The sequence below is a fragment of the Acinonyx jubatus genome, chromosome E1 (assembly GCF_027475565.1).
Source record: "Acinonyx jubatus isolate Ajub_Pintada_27869175 chromosome E1, VMU_Ajub_asm_v1.0, whole genome shotgun sequence".
Classification (NCBI taxonomy): domain Eukaryota; kingdom Metazoa; phylum Chordata; class Mammalia; order Carnivora; family Felidae; genus Acinonyx; species Acinonyx jubatus.
In genome coordinates this window covers 60,012,611-60,025,583 of record NC_069397.1, presented here as the reverse complement: position 1 = coordinate 60,025,583, position 12,973 = coordinate 60,012,611, and the positions used below count along the sequence as shown (strand labels likewise).

At 57.1% G+C, this 12,973-nt stretch overlaps 1 protein-coding gene across 3 annotated transcripts in view; it reads right to left on the bottom strand.

The window, feature by feature from the left end:
- TBCD (tubulin folding cofactor D) overlaps positions 1-12,973 on the bottom strand; it is a 158,141-nt gene that overhangs the window by 2,166 nt on the left and 143,002 nt on the right. Inside the window, exons 33-38 of one of the 3 annotated variants that reach the window (XM_027052133.2) lie at positions 12,036-12,157; positions 9,876-9,953; positions 5,016-5,105; positions 4,614-4,701; positions 3,576-3,685; positions 1,357-1,441 (exon numbers count right to left, since the gene is read on the bottom strand). In XM_027052133.2, the coding sequence (XP_026907934.1) occupies positions 1,357-1,441; positions 3,576-3,685; positions 4,614-4,701; positions 5,016-5,105; positions 9,876-9,953; positions 12,036-12,157 (573 nt within the window). Of the gene's footprint in view, positions 1-721; positions 1,442-3,575; positions 3,686-4,613; positions 4,702-5,015; positions 5,106-9,875; positions 9,954-12,035; positions 12,158-12,973 lie in introns of those variants that run through there. The other 2 variants (XM_053212069.1, XM_053212068.1) reach the window with 2 other exon arrangements.

The following is a 12,973-nucleotide window of genomic DNA, read 5'->3' as shown; positions in this document are numbered from 1 at the left end:
TGTCAGCAACACAGGCCGGTGCCGGATTACAGACAGATCGTGCAGGACAGGACCCGAGAGGACAGTCATGCGTCACTTTGACCACTTTGACCACAGTGACAGCGTGGCCAGAATGGGGCTGCACGGACTGCATGTGGAAGAAGCGTCTGCTGGCCTTTCCCTGGCACCACACACAACTGCCAGTCCCGAGTGGCCTCGCGTCTACCTGTAGGAGGTAAAACAATAAAGCTTTTAAGAAACACCGAGGAGACACGGCCTTAGAACCGGTAAGACCTTCAACAGCTCCTCGAACAACAGAGCGGGACGAGATGAAGGCTGGAGCCCAGAACCCTAAGCCGCGCCCCCTGCCCCCAAGCAGATATTTGCAGATACAATTCCAGGGCCCATGCACACCACAGAGCCCAGAGACAAAAACGCTGAAGGGGACCCACAGGCCAACAACCGCAGACGGGGGTGCTGGCCGCGCCCACCACCTGCACCGCACACGCAGCCCGAGCACCTTCTGGAATCTGCTCACCAGCATCTCGTGCAGCAACACTCTAGCCCGGCAGCCCGCCCAGGGGCTCCACCCTTGAGCCAGGTGCCCGTTGCGTGTGTGCACAGAGCCGGACCGCACGCGCTCCGGCGTGGATGTTCTTGCTCAATAAAAGCTCGGCAGCAGCCAGGGTCCAAACCCAGGTCCGGGGGAATACAGCCAATGCGAGGGGCCAAGGAACCAGCCCCGTCCCCAGTGGTCACAGAATGTGCCGCTGCGCTCTGGCAGAGCCCACGGCCTGAGGAGACACTGACCGTGAGTCTGTCCTGATTCCCTGCAAGCACACACACGAGAGCCTAAAATCTGATGGTCACGCAGAACCTGGAGGGACAGCTCAGGGCCCTGCAACCTCAGGACACCGCAGCCACAGTGCACAGGCCAGGGGCGTGGAAACCCTGGGGTGACAGAGTCCCAGGACCAGACGTGTATCCAGGGAGGTAGTGATGGTGGAAACCGGCCCGAGGCAGCCTCCCTTCGGCCGTGACGGAGGAGCACATCTGAGAGAATGAACTAGGTCACTGACAACTCCGCTGAGGGCTGGTGGCGCAGAGGACGTGTCTGGGAGCAGTGCCCACAGGACACACCTGACACACGCCTGGTGGGGACGTGCACGCAGGAGCCTGTGAGACTCCTCTGGCTTTGGGAGGAGGAGCCAGCAGAGTGTACACGGGGCAGGCGGGGTAAGGCACGCGCCCAGCAGTCAACGTGACCCAGAACGTCCCAGACTGGAGCTCGGGACAGTGGCTCCTGGGAGCTGCACTTAGAGGCCTCGTGTGGGAAGGGCCCCAGGTTCCCAGTGTGGCCGAGGGCCGCGCGGCTACCTTGGGGACCAGCTGAGGTCTGGGCACACCGAGGAGGTCACACAGGCGGTTCCGCTGGCCTCTGACGAGCGGGAGCTCCGCATCCCTGGGGAAGAAGAGGCAGGAGCAGCATCAGCCACGGCACGGTGCTCGAGCTGGGACCTGCCTCACGTTTGAAGCCCTCAGGAGCTGCTGCCGGGTGCACAGGACCCCAGCACCTCTGCTTCGGTGGAGACCAGGGAACTCGGCAGCTGCCAGACCCTCCCTCAGGTGCGGGGGCAACTGGGGGGGAGGTGTGGCCCCAGACGGGTGGCCCGACACGGACAGAAACGCTAAGGCCCGAGAAGGTAGGGCAGGTGGGTTTTTTGAGTTTTATTGGACTTCAAAAGCTGCTTATCACTTTAATTAAAAATAAAGATTAAAGGGCTGCCTGGGTGGCTCAAGTCGGTTGAGCGTCCGACTTTGGCTCAGGTCATGATCTTGCGGTTCACGAATTCAAGCCCCACGCCAGGCTCTGTGCTGACAGCTGGGAGCCTGGACTCTGCTTCGGATTCTGTGTCTCCCTCTCTCTCTGTTCCTTTCCTGCTCACACCCTCTCTCTCTCTCAAAAATAAATAAAAAACATTAAAAAAATAAAGATTAAGTTATATTTTTCTTTTGAAACAAGAAAAAATTACTTTAAAATTCTCTGGAATTTATTCCAACACCAAGTGTGGTGGGAAAAGGGCCCCGTGCACCCCACACGGTGAGGGGGGAGGGCCGGAGCCATGGGGCGCAAGTGACCTGGAGTTGACCACGTGGCAGCACCCTCCACAGCGAGAACTCACACGCTCCCCACAGATGTTTGCAAGGCGGGCCCTGGGGACGGGGTTAGGTCAGCGGCCCGGCTGTTCAAAACGTGGGTCACCCACACCTCCCGAGCCCACATTTTCGGTTCTGGAGCTCTCATGAGCGGCTTGGCAAAGACGTTCACCAGAGTTCCCTCCTCCCCAAGATCTATGTATCCCTGAAAACCTCCAGGAAGCCCTGAAACCAGAGGCCCTGTTTTATCCTTCACGCCCGAGCACAGGAGCCGGCCTCTGGGGCTCTGTGGACAGCTCAGCCCTCCTAGGAAGGTCACAATCTCAGGGGAAACACACGTAAGCTGGTTATGCGTGTCCTCACCTGCTGATGCGAGCGCACCAACCTTACCACCGGTGCCTCCATGGGCCACCGCCTGGCCTAAGATGGGCAGTGAGCACAGCCGTCACCTTGTAGATGGCACGTGTGGGTGAGCATGTGCACACGTGAGCACGCAGGGTGCCTGGAACGTAGCAGCATCCCCCACACAGCTGTTGTGACCTGTTATCTGGTGCACCCGATCAAGCCTGCGCTCACGGGCTGTGCCTTTCGAGCTCTCAGCACTGTCCACGCATCCTTCTCCATCAGCCCCGCCCCCACGTAACACACCTGCTGTCCCAACTTACCAAGTCCAAAAGCAAACGACACCTCAGGACACTGCACCTAAAACCAGCTCTGGGGCCCAGCTGTGACTTGAGGGACCCACGAGAAGCCAAAGGCCCTGGACACCCTGGGAAGGAACCGGGTATCTGGGACGAGAGGGCTGGGGAGGGGGAGGGGCAAGGGCAGGGGAACACCTACTCTCTGGTCTCCTTCCACCCTTTCTGATGTTTGGACACATCCACGTGTGGCCTTTGCCACCACAGCCTCCTCTGTGGGGAGCTGGGCGTGGCGGCACCTGTCCCCTTGGAGGCCCTGGCCACAGTGCTGGCACGTCCCCGCAAAGGGTGAACCCCGCCCCCTGCCGCTCCCCTCTTGGCACTTCTGATGCTGCAGTTCGGGGGCAGGAGGAGCCATTCCCAAAGTGACCCCGACCCCATCAGCACCCAGAGCCCATGACGCTATTACTTAACAAAAGCGGCCCAGAGAGAAATAAACAATTAGCTTCTAACCAATCAGTGATCAGAACCACCCACCTTTTCACTTTGAACATTTTCCCACCTGAACTAGAGGCACCTCCTCCCCTCCCTGTGTCCGCGGGGCCTGCCCAGCCCCCTGGGTACAAACAGGGCCACCACCTCATGGTAACGCCATCGAGGGCTGGGAGCCTCACTCTCCTCACCCCTTCAGAGGGTTTCTGGGGGACACCTCGGGGACAGGAAGGGGGGCTCTGGACATCCCTACTCACCGAGGTGCCGCACCGGGCCGGGTGGGGAGATGGGAAGGGACCTTGCACTCACCAGGCCGTGGTGCCCAGCACAGCCATGACCTCATCCAGGACGTCCTCACGCATGATGTCACCGTAGGTGAGCAGCATCTCGTACACCTGGCTGGCCGTGGTCTTCCGGATCTGGGCAGGACATAGCGCATCAGCAGGAAGACAAGGCCCATAGAACCCAAGCAGAGTGACAGAACCCTGCTCAGGGAGCAGGGACATGGGGCCAGGCACGCCCCCAGGTCAGACTGGAACCTGAGACCCATGTAGCTTGTTAAAAGGAAGAAAGTGACCTGGGGCCCTGGCCACAGCTGGACCCATGACAAGCAAGCCGCGGTGTGGGCTGCTCTGTTCCCTGCTGCCCCACAGCAGCCTTATCAGGGAGGAGCGGGGCCACACTGTTCTTACTAAAATGCATCACTAAAACCCGCCTCCTCAGGGCACCTCAGGGGCTCAGCTGGTTGAGGGTCTGACTCTTGGTTTTTGTCTCAGGTCATGATCTCACGATTCATGGGATCGAGCCCCACATGGGGCTCTGTGATGGTCACTCTCTCTCTCTCTCCCCCTCCCCCTCTCGCATGTGCACTCTCTCAAACATTAAAAAAAAAAAAAAAACCCTGCTCCTCACCCAGGAACCCACCTCCCCTGTTTTCTTCTCGAGTTGCCTGCCTGCACAACACCTTGTGGGGCGGGTGGTCTCAGAACCCCGGGCCCACCCCCCAGGGTTCCTCAGTCGGCAGGTGGGGCAGCCTGAGAATCTGCATTTCTGGGGGGGAGGGGGTGCTGCAGCCGGCCCAGTGATCCCCACTTTGAGAACCAGTGTGTCCAATACAAGCATCACTTTTGCCTCCCAGCAAAGTGGCACGTTTGCACTATTTGAAGAGTGGTTTTTCAGCCGGTAGAAAACGGAACTCCCGGGACACGTGAGCCGGGTGGGTCAGGCTGCAGCACCCGCCATTCATGGGGCCCCCACATGCACCCTGTGGGGTGTGAGCCCGGCGCTGCCCCCAGATACGGCTCCAGGTGCCAGCGCGTGATCGGGGAGAGCAGCAAGCACACTCACCACAGGGAACGGGTGGCAGAGCAGCAGGCACAGCTGCAGGAGCACCTTCCTCCTCACGTCGCCCGGGAACCGCACCATCCCGCAGAACCTGCGGGAGTGACGGCCCAGGTGAGCACGGCCCCACGTCCGCCCCCACAGAACCCGGGCGAGCGTGGCCCCACGTCCAGCATCCACTGGAACAACACGGTCCGCCTCTCCAGTGTCGGGTGAATCGGGTCTGTTTCTAGGAAAACCTGCCTCCGGTGAGGACGCCCCCGAAGAGACACAGCCCCTCCCCGGAGGCCATCTGCGCTGACCCCTGAGGCCGACAGGCTGTCCACGGAAGTCGGAACACCGACTCCAGAGTGAGTATCTCCCGCCTGACAGACCCTTTTACCGTCACAACGAGGAACTGAGACTTACACGGCGACGCTCGACCGCAGTTTCTGCACATCCTTAGACTTCTTGATTTCCTCCTTGCAAAGCGCAAGCAGCTTCCCGCCAAAGGGGTGGCTGCAAGGGAAGGACGGGACACCAGAGAGGAGCTCTCAGAGCACGCGGAGCACGGACCCACTGTGGCATCTGGTGCAGCGCTGCCCAGGTGACCAGAGGGCCGTGTCCCTCAGGGTACCACAACAGGTTACGTTAACGGGCTCCTTTACCAGCACAGGACGGATGGCCCCCTGTCCCTTTCACGCGCCTCCCCGTCTTCACCGACGGGGGCGGGGGGCGGGGGGCAGGTGGATCCCAGGCACGCCACAAGGGAAAGAATCAGGTGCACCAGACGGTAGCACCAGCTAGTGGGGCCTCAACGCAGGACCAAGGGAAGGGATGGCCATCTCATAACCAGGCCTGGCCCCAGGGCCAAGGAGAGCCAGGCAGCGGCCAGAGCATGGACACGTGTCCTACACTCTGCACAGCTGATGACAATATGGGGGGTCAGGACAGCAAAGTCCCTGCCAGAGAGATCCGCTCCTCTGTCTCCAGTGTGGCAGCCATGCGGGGAGGGGGGGGTGGGTTCTACTGCCCCTGTGCTCTCCTCCCCGGCTGCTGGGGAGACGTCCTGTCCTCAGGGACAGTGGCCCTCAGTCTCTCTCCATCAGCTGGCACCCCGACTGCCCCCTCCGCGTCCCTGTCACCCAGAGTGGTCAGTGTGCACCTCCAGCCCCTCGCCTCCACAGGCTTCTCCCCACGGCTCACCGAAATGCTCATCAGGGACCAAGTGACCACCGTGTCAGTAGGGGCCACAGTCACGCCGTCCCCAACCTAGGTGATCACCAACGACCCTGATGTGATGTGCTCCAACTCTGCCTACTTCCCAGAGGCTTTGCTGTCTCCTGCTCCTCGTCCTCCTCATAAAAATGCAACACCCCACAGAGCCATCGGTCCCTTCTCTGTCTACACCCGCTCCCTTGCTGATCTCCCAGTTCACACACCACCCACCCTCTTTCCACTGGGCTCCAGCCTTGAAGAGCCATTCCTCTGGGATGTAATGAGCATCTCAGACAAAACATCTGTGACCTGGACTGAACGTCTGCATCCCCCGAATTCACATGTTGAAGCTCTGATCCCCACTGTGAGGGTATTACCAGCTGGGGCCTCGGACACAATTAGGTCACGAGTCTGAGTCCCCCGATGGCATGAGTGTCTTCATGAGAACAGACACACGAGATGACCGCCCTCTGCCGCATGAAGATAGCAGGAAGGGTCTCTCTGCAAACCAGGACCTGAATCGCTGGCACCTTGACCTCAGACCTCCTGCCTTTCAGAACTGTGCGGACTGAGTGTCTGCTGTGTAAGTGGCTCTGTGGCCCCACCTGCTCTCCTGTCCCGCTGCAGTCTGTTCCCGCACACCCGTGTCTGGGCCGCGAGAGAACCTGCTGGCTTACAGCCACCTGCACAGAAGCCCCTCCCTGCCTGGACCCAGAGACCATTCTACAGGCAGCAGCTGGAGTTTCCGTTGCCTCCACTCCCAGAGGTGAGCCTGGCACCACTGGTGCGTCACAACGAAGGCATACCGACCTGCCAGAGGAGCCTGGTGTGCTGTCCCCAGCCTCCAGCTGAGAGGAGACCCAGAGCTCGGTCTCGACACAGGTATGCACCTGCCAGACCTAGAAGGCGACCCCCAGGTGGGGGAGCACCTCTCTGGGATGTGGAGCTGGGAGGGTCTGGATTGCTACCGCTGCCCTCGAGGCCTAGAAAGGGCGAACAAAGACGCCGTGGCCACAGGTTACCTGCACACGCTCGGCGTCCGGACGACGAGTAAGCAGACAAATGAGAAAGCCCAACCCCCAACACCATGGGCTGTAGAAACCAGACAGCCCAACGAGGACGGAGACCAGAAGCACACGGAAAGACCCCAACACCATGTCCAGGAGGGCAAAAAGCTGGCAGGCTGGGAAACAAACTAAAGAAAAAGCTGCATCTGAAAAATACAAAAACCAAAAACAAGAACCGCACACCTCAACTTGGCCGTTTTCTGCTTGGGTCAGAAATGTGCCAGGAGATGGGGCACCTGGGTGGCTCAGTCAGTTAAGCGTCTGACTTCAGCTCAGGTCATGATCTCGCAGCCAGTGAGTTCGGGTCCCGCATCAGGCTCTGTGCTGACAGCTCGGAGCCTGGAGCCTGCTTCAGATTCTGTGTCTCCCTCTCTCTCTGCTCCTCCCCCAATCACACGCTCTATCTCCCTCTCTGTCTCTCAAAGATGAATAAGTGTTAAAAAAAAAAAAAAAAAAAAAAAAAGAGGAGGAGGAGGAGGAGAAGAAGAAATGTGTCAGGAAAGAATCATAGGTGGAGGACAGGTCGTGGGATGCAGCGTGGCCTTGGGGGAGCTGGGGCAGGGGAGGGGCGGAGCATCTACAGATTTTTCTAGAACACAGAAAACAAAATCACGTTTTCAAGTTTAACAAAGTTGTGGCAGGACAGACAAGTATGTAATCAACAACTAGACCCATTGAATGGGCAGTGGAGATTTCTTGGAGAGAAAACTTCAAAGGAGGCAGAAAACCCAGACTGCCTCTGTCAGACTCCAGACTTACAGGCAACATCTCAAAAGCAATGGAAGTCAGAACAAGAAAGAGGTTTCGGTCCCGAAATAAAACGTCTGCCTAGAGTCCTATGTGCTCTGAAAGTAACTCGCAAACAAAATCATAAAGGATTTACTGCCAGCGGGCCTCACTAGAGGGACCTGGAAAGGATGATCTTTGGGTAGACACAGAGCGGGGCCGGGGCAGTGAGGACACAGACGGCAGCAAGTATGTGGGTAACTTAACACAGACGTCAACCGCACAAAACTAAGTGACAACGTACCTACGATACAACATGTGATGAGCTCACATAACCCAAGGGAAGTCAATAAACATGTTAATGTCCTCGGTTTTGTGCAGGAAGAGGGCAAAACAGAGAAAGTGAGACTTTGACAGAGTGGCCACTGAAAAAACAGAAAGTGAACAGTGCTGCTGAATGATAAAAATCATTTAACTGATCAAACAGGGAGGAAGGAGGGATGCACAGCAGGCAGGACCAGTGGAAAACATCCATAGAAGCAGCTCCAAGGCCAAATGAGCCAGTTTAACGGTCAGAGGAGGTCCGACTGAGTTTCATCCTGCTCATAAGAGATGCACCAAATTTAAGTACGTGAAGACAGGAGTCACAGAACAGAGAAAGGTACAAGTTCAAAGTCAGAAGAAGCTGGTGCAGCCTGATCAGCACAAGAGCAGACATAGTATAAAACAAAGCAGCAACAGAATAATGAAACGGGCCACTGAAACACAAGCCTGAACCTACACCCGCACGCTCCAGAACAAAAGACCAAACACCCAAAGCAGAAACAGACAAAACCACCAGGGTGCCTGGGTGGCTTGGTTGTTTGAGCGTCTGACTCTTGGTCTCAACTCAGGGCATGATCTCACGGTTCGTAAGTGCAAGCCCCAAATCGGGCTCCACGCCAAGCTTGAAACCTACTTTAAAAAAAAAAAAAGGAGGGGCGCCTGGGTGGCTCAGTCGGTTAAGCGTCCAACTTCGGCTCAGGTCATGATCTCACGGCTCGTGAGTTCGAGCCCCGCGTCGGGCTCTGTGCTGACAGCTCGGAGCCTGGAGCCTGTTTCAGATTCTGTGTCTCCCTCTCTCTCTCTGACCCTCCCCCGTTCATGTTCTGTCTCTCTCTGTCTCAAAATAAATAAACGTTAAAAAAAAAATTTAAAAAAAAAAAAAAAGGAAAGAACTGACAAAACTACAAAACTGCCCAGAAATAAAATGAGCCGTATTTGTTAACGAGACACTTTCTCCTGTTTCTTTCAAAAATTTTAAGCCAGGAAAATCTGCGTTTAGGTCTCGAAACAAAACGTTCGGCAAGCCAAGTGACGCGATCCGTACAAGGACCCCGTCCCACAGCCAGGCTGGCGAGTCCCGGGTGCAGATGGCGCTGGACACCAGGGAGTCAGTGACGCAGCAAAAATGGAGGCACAGGCACCGGACTCAGCCTCCACCTGACACTAACGCCCAACGAAATTCACGTGGCTGCAGACTGCCGAGGACGGTGCTCACCGAGGCCCAAGAGGCAAAGGTGAGTGCGGAGGGGACACGGTGGCAGCAGTGCCACTGAGGAGCAGGGCCGACAGCCCACAAAGGCTGTCGCCAGGAGCAAACAGAGTGGGAGACAGTGCACGTGAGAAAACGCCACTCAGGGCCCACCTGGCATGGCTCTTCCCACGTCCCTGAAACGTGCCCAGGAGGAGGAGGCTCCAGGCGACCCACAGGGCACAAAAGGCCCAGCCCAGAGGCAAAGCCCTCAAAGCCTGGGATCCAGTGGAAATCATCAGGCCCTAATGAGATAAACCAGCCGCCATGACCTCGACGCCAGAGCTCGCTGGCCAGGAGCTGACCCAGGGCTGCTGTGTGTCCCTGCACTAGGGTGTCCGAAGAACCCTTGTGCACCCGTCCTCTGTGCCCACACCTGGCCAGCCCCCCGCGGACCCACTCTGTCCTCCTCCGTCCGTGCGGGCCTCTCCAGCCTCAGCACCAGACCTGCCACCACGACAGTACAGACGCCTCACCTCATTAGGTCTCTTCCCACCTGGGCGCCAGTGCTACCATAGGAGCCCGGCCGAGGCACAGCCCCAGCCTCACCGGAGGGCAGCCGAAGCCTCTTGATGGCACGGACCATTCCTGAACGCGCAGAAAATCACCTTCTAGGTTCTCATCTCCGGCATCTCATCGCTTCATCTCTACAAGGCGCGCTCCGAGGCTTGCCTGACAGAGCGGGACCGAGCGGGGCACACTTACTTCTGCTCCGCGGTGAAGAGGTCAAAGCAGCCGTTGGCCAGCATCTGGTCCAGCGTCTTCAACAGCGGCACAGACACCCTGAGAGGAGAAGGCAAGCGCTGAGGGCCAGGCGCCAACCCCAGAGCCGACCCCATCCCAATCCAAATCCAGGCAGAACATGGTATAGAAAATGACAAACCTACTGAAGAATTCATATGGAAATGCTAAGATCAAGGAAAGCCCCAACAACTAAGGGAAGAGACAGCCGGGCTGGCACCACTTAATTTCAGCCACAAAGCTCGAGGGATTGGGGACAGCATAAACCAAAGAGCAGAGAAGTCCAGAAATAAGCTTACATGTTCACAATTTATGAAAAGATGGAAAAGCAACATCGTGGAAGGGACAGTCTTTCAACACACTGCACACTCACAGGCGGAACCAACACACGGACCCGGATCCGTCACTCATGTCACACACAGAAAGTAACCCAAAATGGACCTTACGTCTAAACATAAAACCCAAAACTAGGAGTCTTCTAGAAAACATAAGAGAAAACCTTCATGGCCTTGAGTCAGGCTAGGACTCTGCCTGACAACAAACACACCTGCAAAACCACAGGGGAGAAGCTGGAGAGCATGCAGGCACCTGCTAAGAGTCGGCCAAGGGCATGAAGGACAAGCCACCGCCCCAGAAGAGGGTGTCTGACGAAGGGTTTGTGCAGCGCAGGTGAGAAATCTCGAAACTCAAGGGGCACCTGGAGGGCTCTGTTGGGTAAGCATCCAACTTTGGCTCGGGTCACGATCTCAGGGTTCATGGGTTTGAGCCCCGTGTCGGGCTCTGTGCTGAGCATGGAGCCTGCTTGGGATATTCTTTCTCTCTCTCTCTCTCTCTCTCTCTCTCTCTCTCTCTCTCTCTCTCTCCCCCCTACTGCCCCTCCCCCCCCCCAATAAAAGAAAAAAAAAAAGACATTATTCAGACTGAAGACCATTTGCTTTTATTTCTGGTGATGCAATTTTCTACCAGGAGGACCCTCCCAAAGGAAAGCCAAAAGGATGCTTTTCAGCCAAAAGAAAAGTGATCACAGGTTGTAAAGCCAAAATCTAAGAAGGAGCACAGAGCAAAGAAAGTGGTACATAAGTGAGAAAATCTAATTGTACAAAACAACAGTGAGTCTTGTATGACAAAATGTGAGTATTTTTAAAACAACTGAATTTTACATTTTCATTTAAAAGGTTTGGGGCACCTGGGTGGCTCAGTCGGTTGAGCATCCGACTTTGGCTCAGGTCATGATCTCATAGCCTGTGAGTTCAAGCCCCACGTCAGACTCTGTGCTGACAGCTCGGAGCCTGGAGCCTGCTTCTGATTCTGTGTCTCCCTCTCTCTACCTCCCCCACTCATGCTCTCTCAAAAATGGATAAACATTAAAAAAAAAAAATGTGTTTTCGAAATGCCAAACAAGCTCCAGTGACAGAAAGCAGATGAGCAGTTGCCTTGGGGCTGGGAGGGCGCAGGGCGCTTCTGGGGGATGAGCGTGTCGTGTCGTGAATGGTCTCGGGGCTGCTGACAGAGTCCATCGAATTGCACCCTCCGTGTGCATTTCATGAGACGTCACTCACACTCCCAACGGCTAAACTCCCGTTTGTTTCTCACAGACAGGATGGCCTGGTGACGGCCTGCAGCCACACCCATGTAACCCACAGTTGAGAACTGAGTCCTGAACTGAGTCTGAACCCTGTCAGAGGGCTTCAGGGAACACCCCATCCCAGGGTCAGGGCCCATGGGGTCCGTATGGCCTTCGTGGAAAAGCAGTTAGCAAAACAGCGTGGCAAAGATGCTCAGAAAACGCGTCCCCCAACTGTTGCTGTGATGTTCGGTCCTGGCGTGCAGAGACCCTGCCTACATAGTGGACGCGTCCGTGCACAGACTGGGGAGATGTCACCTCATGGAAAATCCACACTCACCCTCCCAGGCTCACAGCCTGGGTCGTCTTCACGCCCAGTGCATACAGGCGTGCTAGTTCCACTGGCGCCGTGATGGTGGTGTGGCCAGTGGAGTCCCGCGAGCTGGGGGCACCCGGGGTCCCACCTGGATCTACCTCACCGCTCCCTTGAAGTGAAATCCCAATGAGAACAATCGACACCCTGGAGGTCTGAGAACCATCGCGAAGGCCCCGGCCCGTACCTGTCGTTCAGAAGGTTGTCCTCAAAGACCTGCAGGAGGGTCCCGCTGAAGCCCTCCAGGGCCCGCAGGTCTTTCTGGATCCCCGCCATGTACTCAAAGAGGCTCTGAGTGGAGTACCTGACCTGCAACAGGGAAAGCGCTCTGGTGACGGTGACAAAACCACCGCCCCCTCGCCACCTGCCCCAGGGTCGACCTCGATGGTCACACTGGAACATCCACTAGGGAGCTGAGGGGACGGAGCCACAGAGCATGTGGGTCTTCGAAATGTCCTGCCAGATGGGGCACAAGCAGAGACGCGGAATGAGCACTGACACGGAAATGCTTCCCCTGGGGCAGCAGCACAGACTGAGCGCTAAATCTGCCACAATGACCCCAAGTTGGCCTCAGTGGAGGCTGCAGAGGGGCTCCCAGGAAGCAGGTCAGGTCAGGGGAGCAGATACTCAGAGACCCTCCCCACGGACCCCAATGGACTAGCAGAAGGAATTGACACAGAGCTGGTCCCGTGCACAGTGACCAACGTGGATGCGGACACAGCCGGCAGCGGGCACAGCAGGGATCCAGGTGCCCTGCAGCCAACCGGCAGCTGGAGGCTGGCGCCCAGGAGACCCTGCTCCTACCAAGCCCTGTGACACTGCCCACAGCGGCAAAGGCAGCGCCCCCCGCAGACCGGCGTCACACGCCTCCACGCACAGACCCAGGACAGTGAGTCACTGGCAATGAGTCAACAAGAGGAAGCGAGCGGACTCAGGCCCCACCTAAGAGCGCAGGTACCGTAACTATGAGACGAGGGACATGGAGATGCTATCGGTTACCTGTCAGGGAAAACACAATTACAGGGATAAGCCCACAGTGCAAAAGCACAAGAGGGGGGCGCCCGGGGGGCTCAGTTGGTGGAGCCTCCGACTCTCAATTTCGGCTCAGGTCACACACAATCTCAC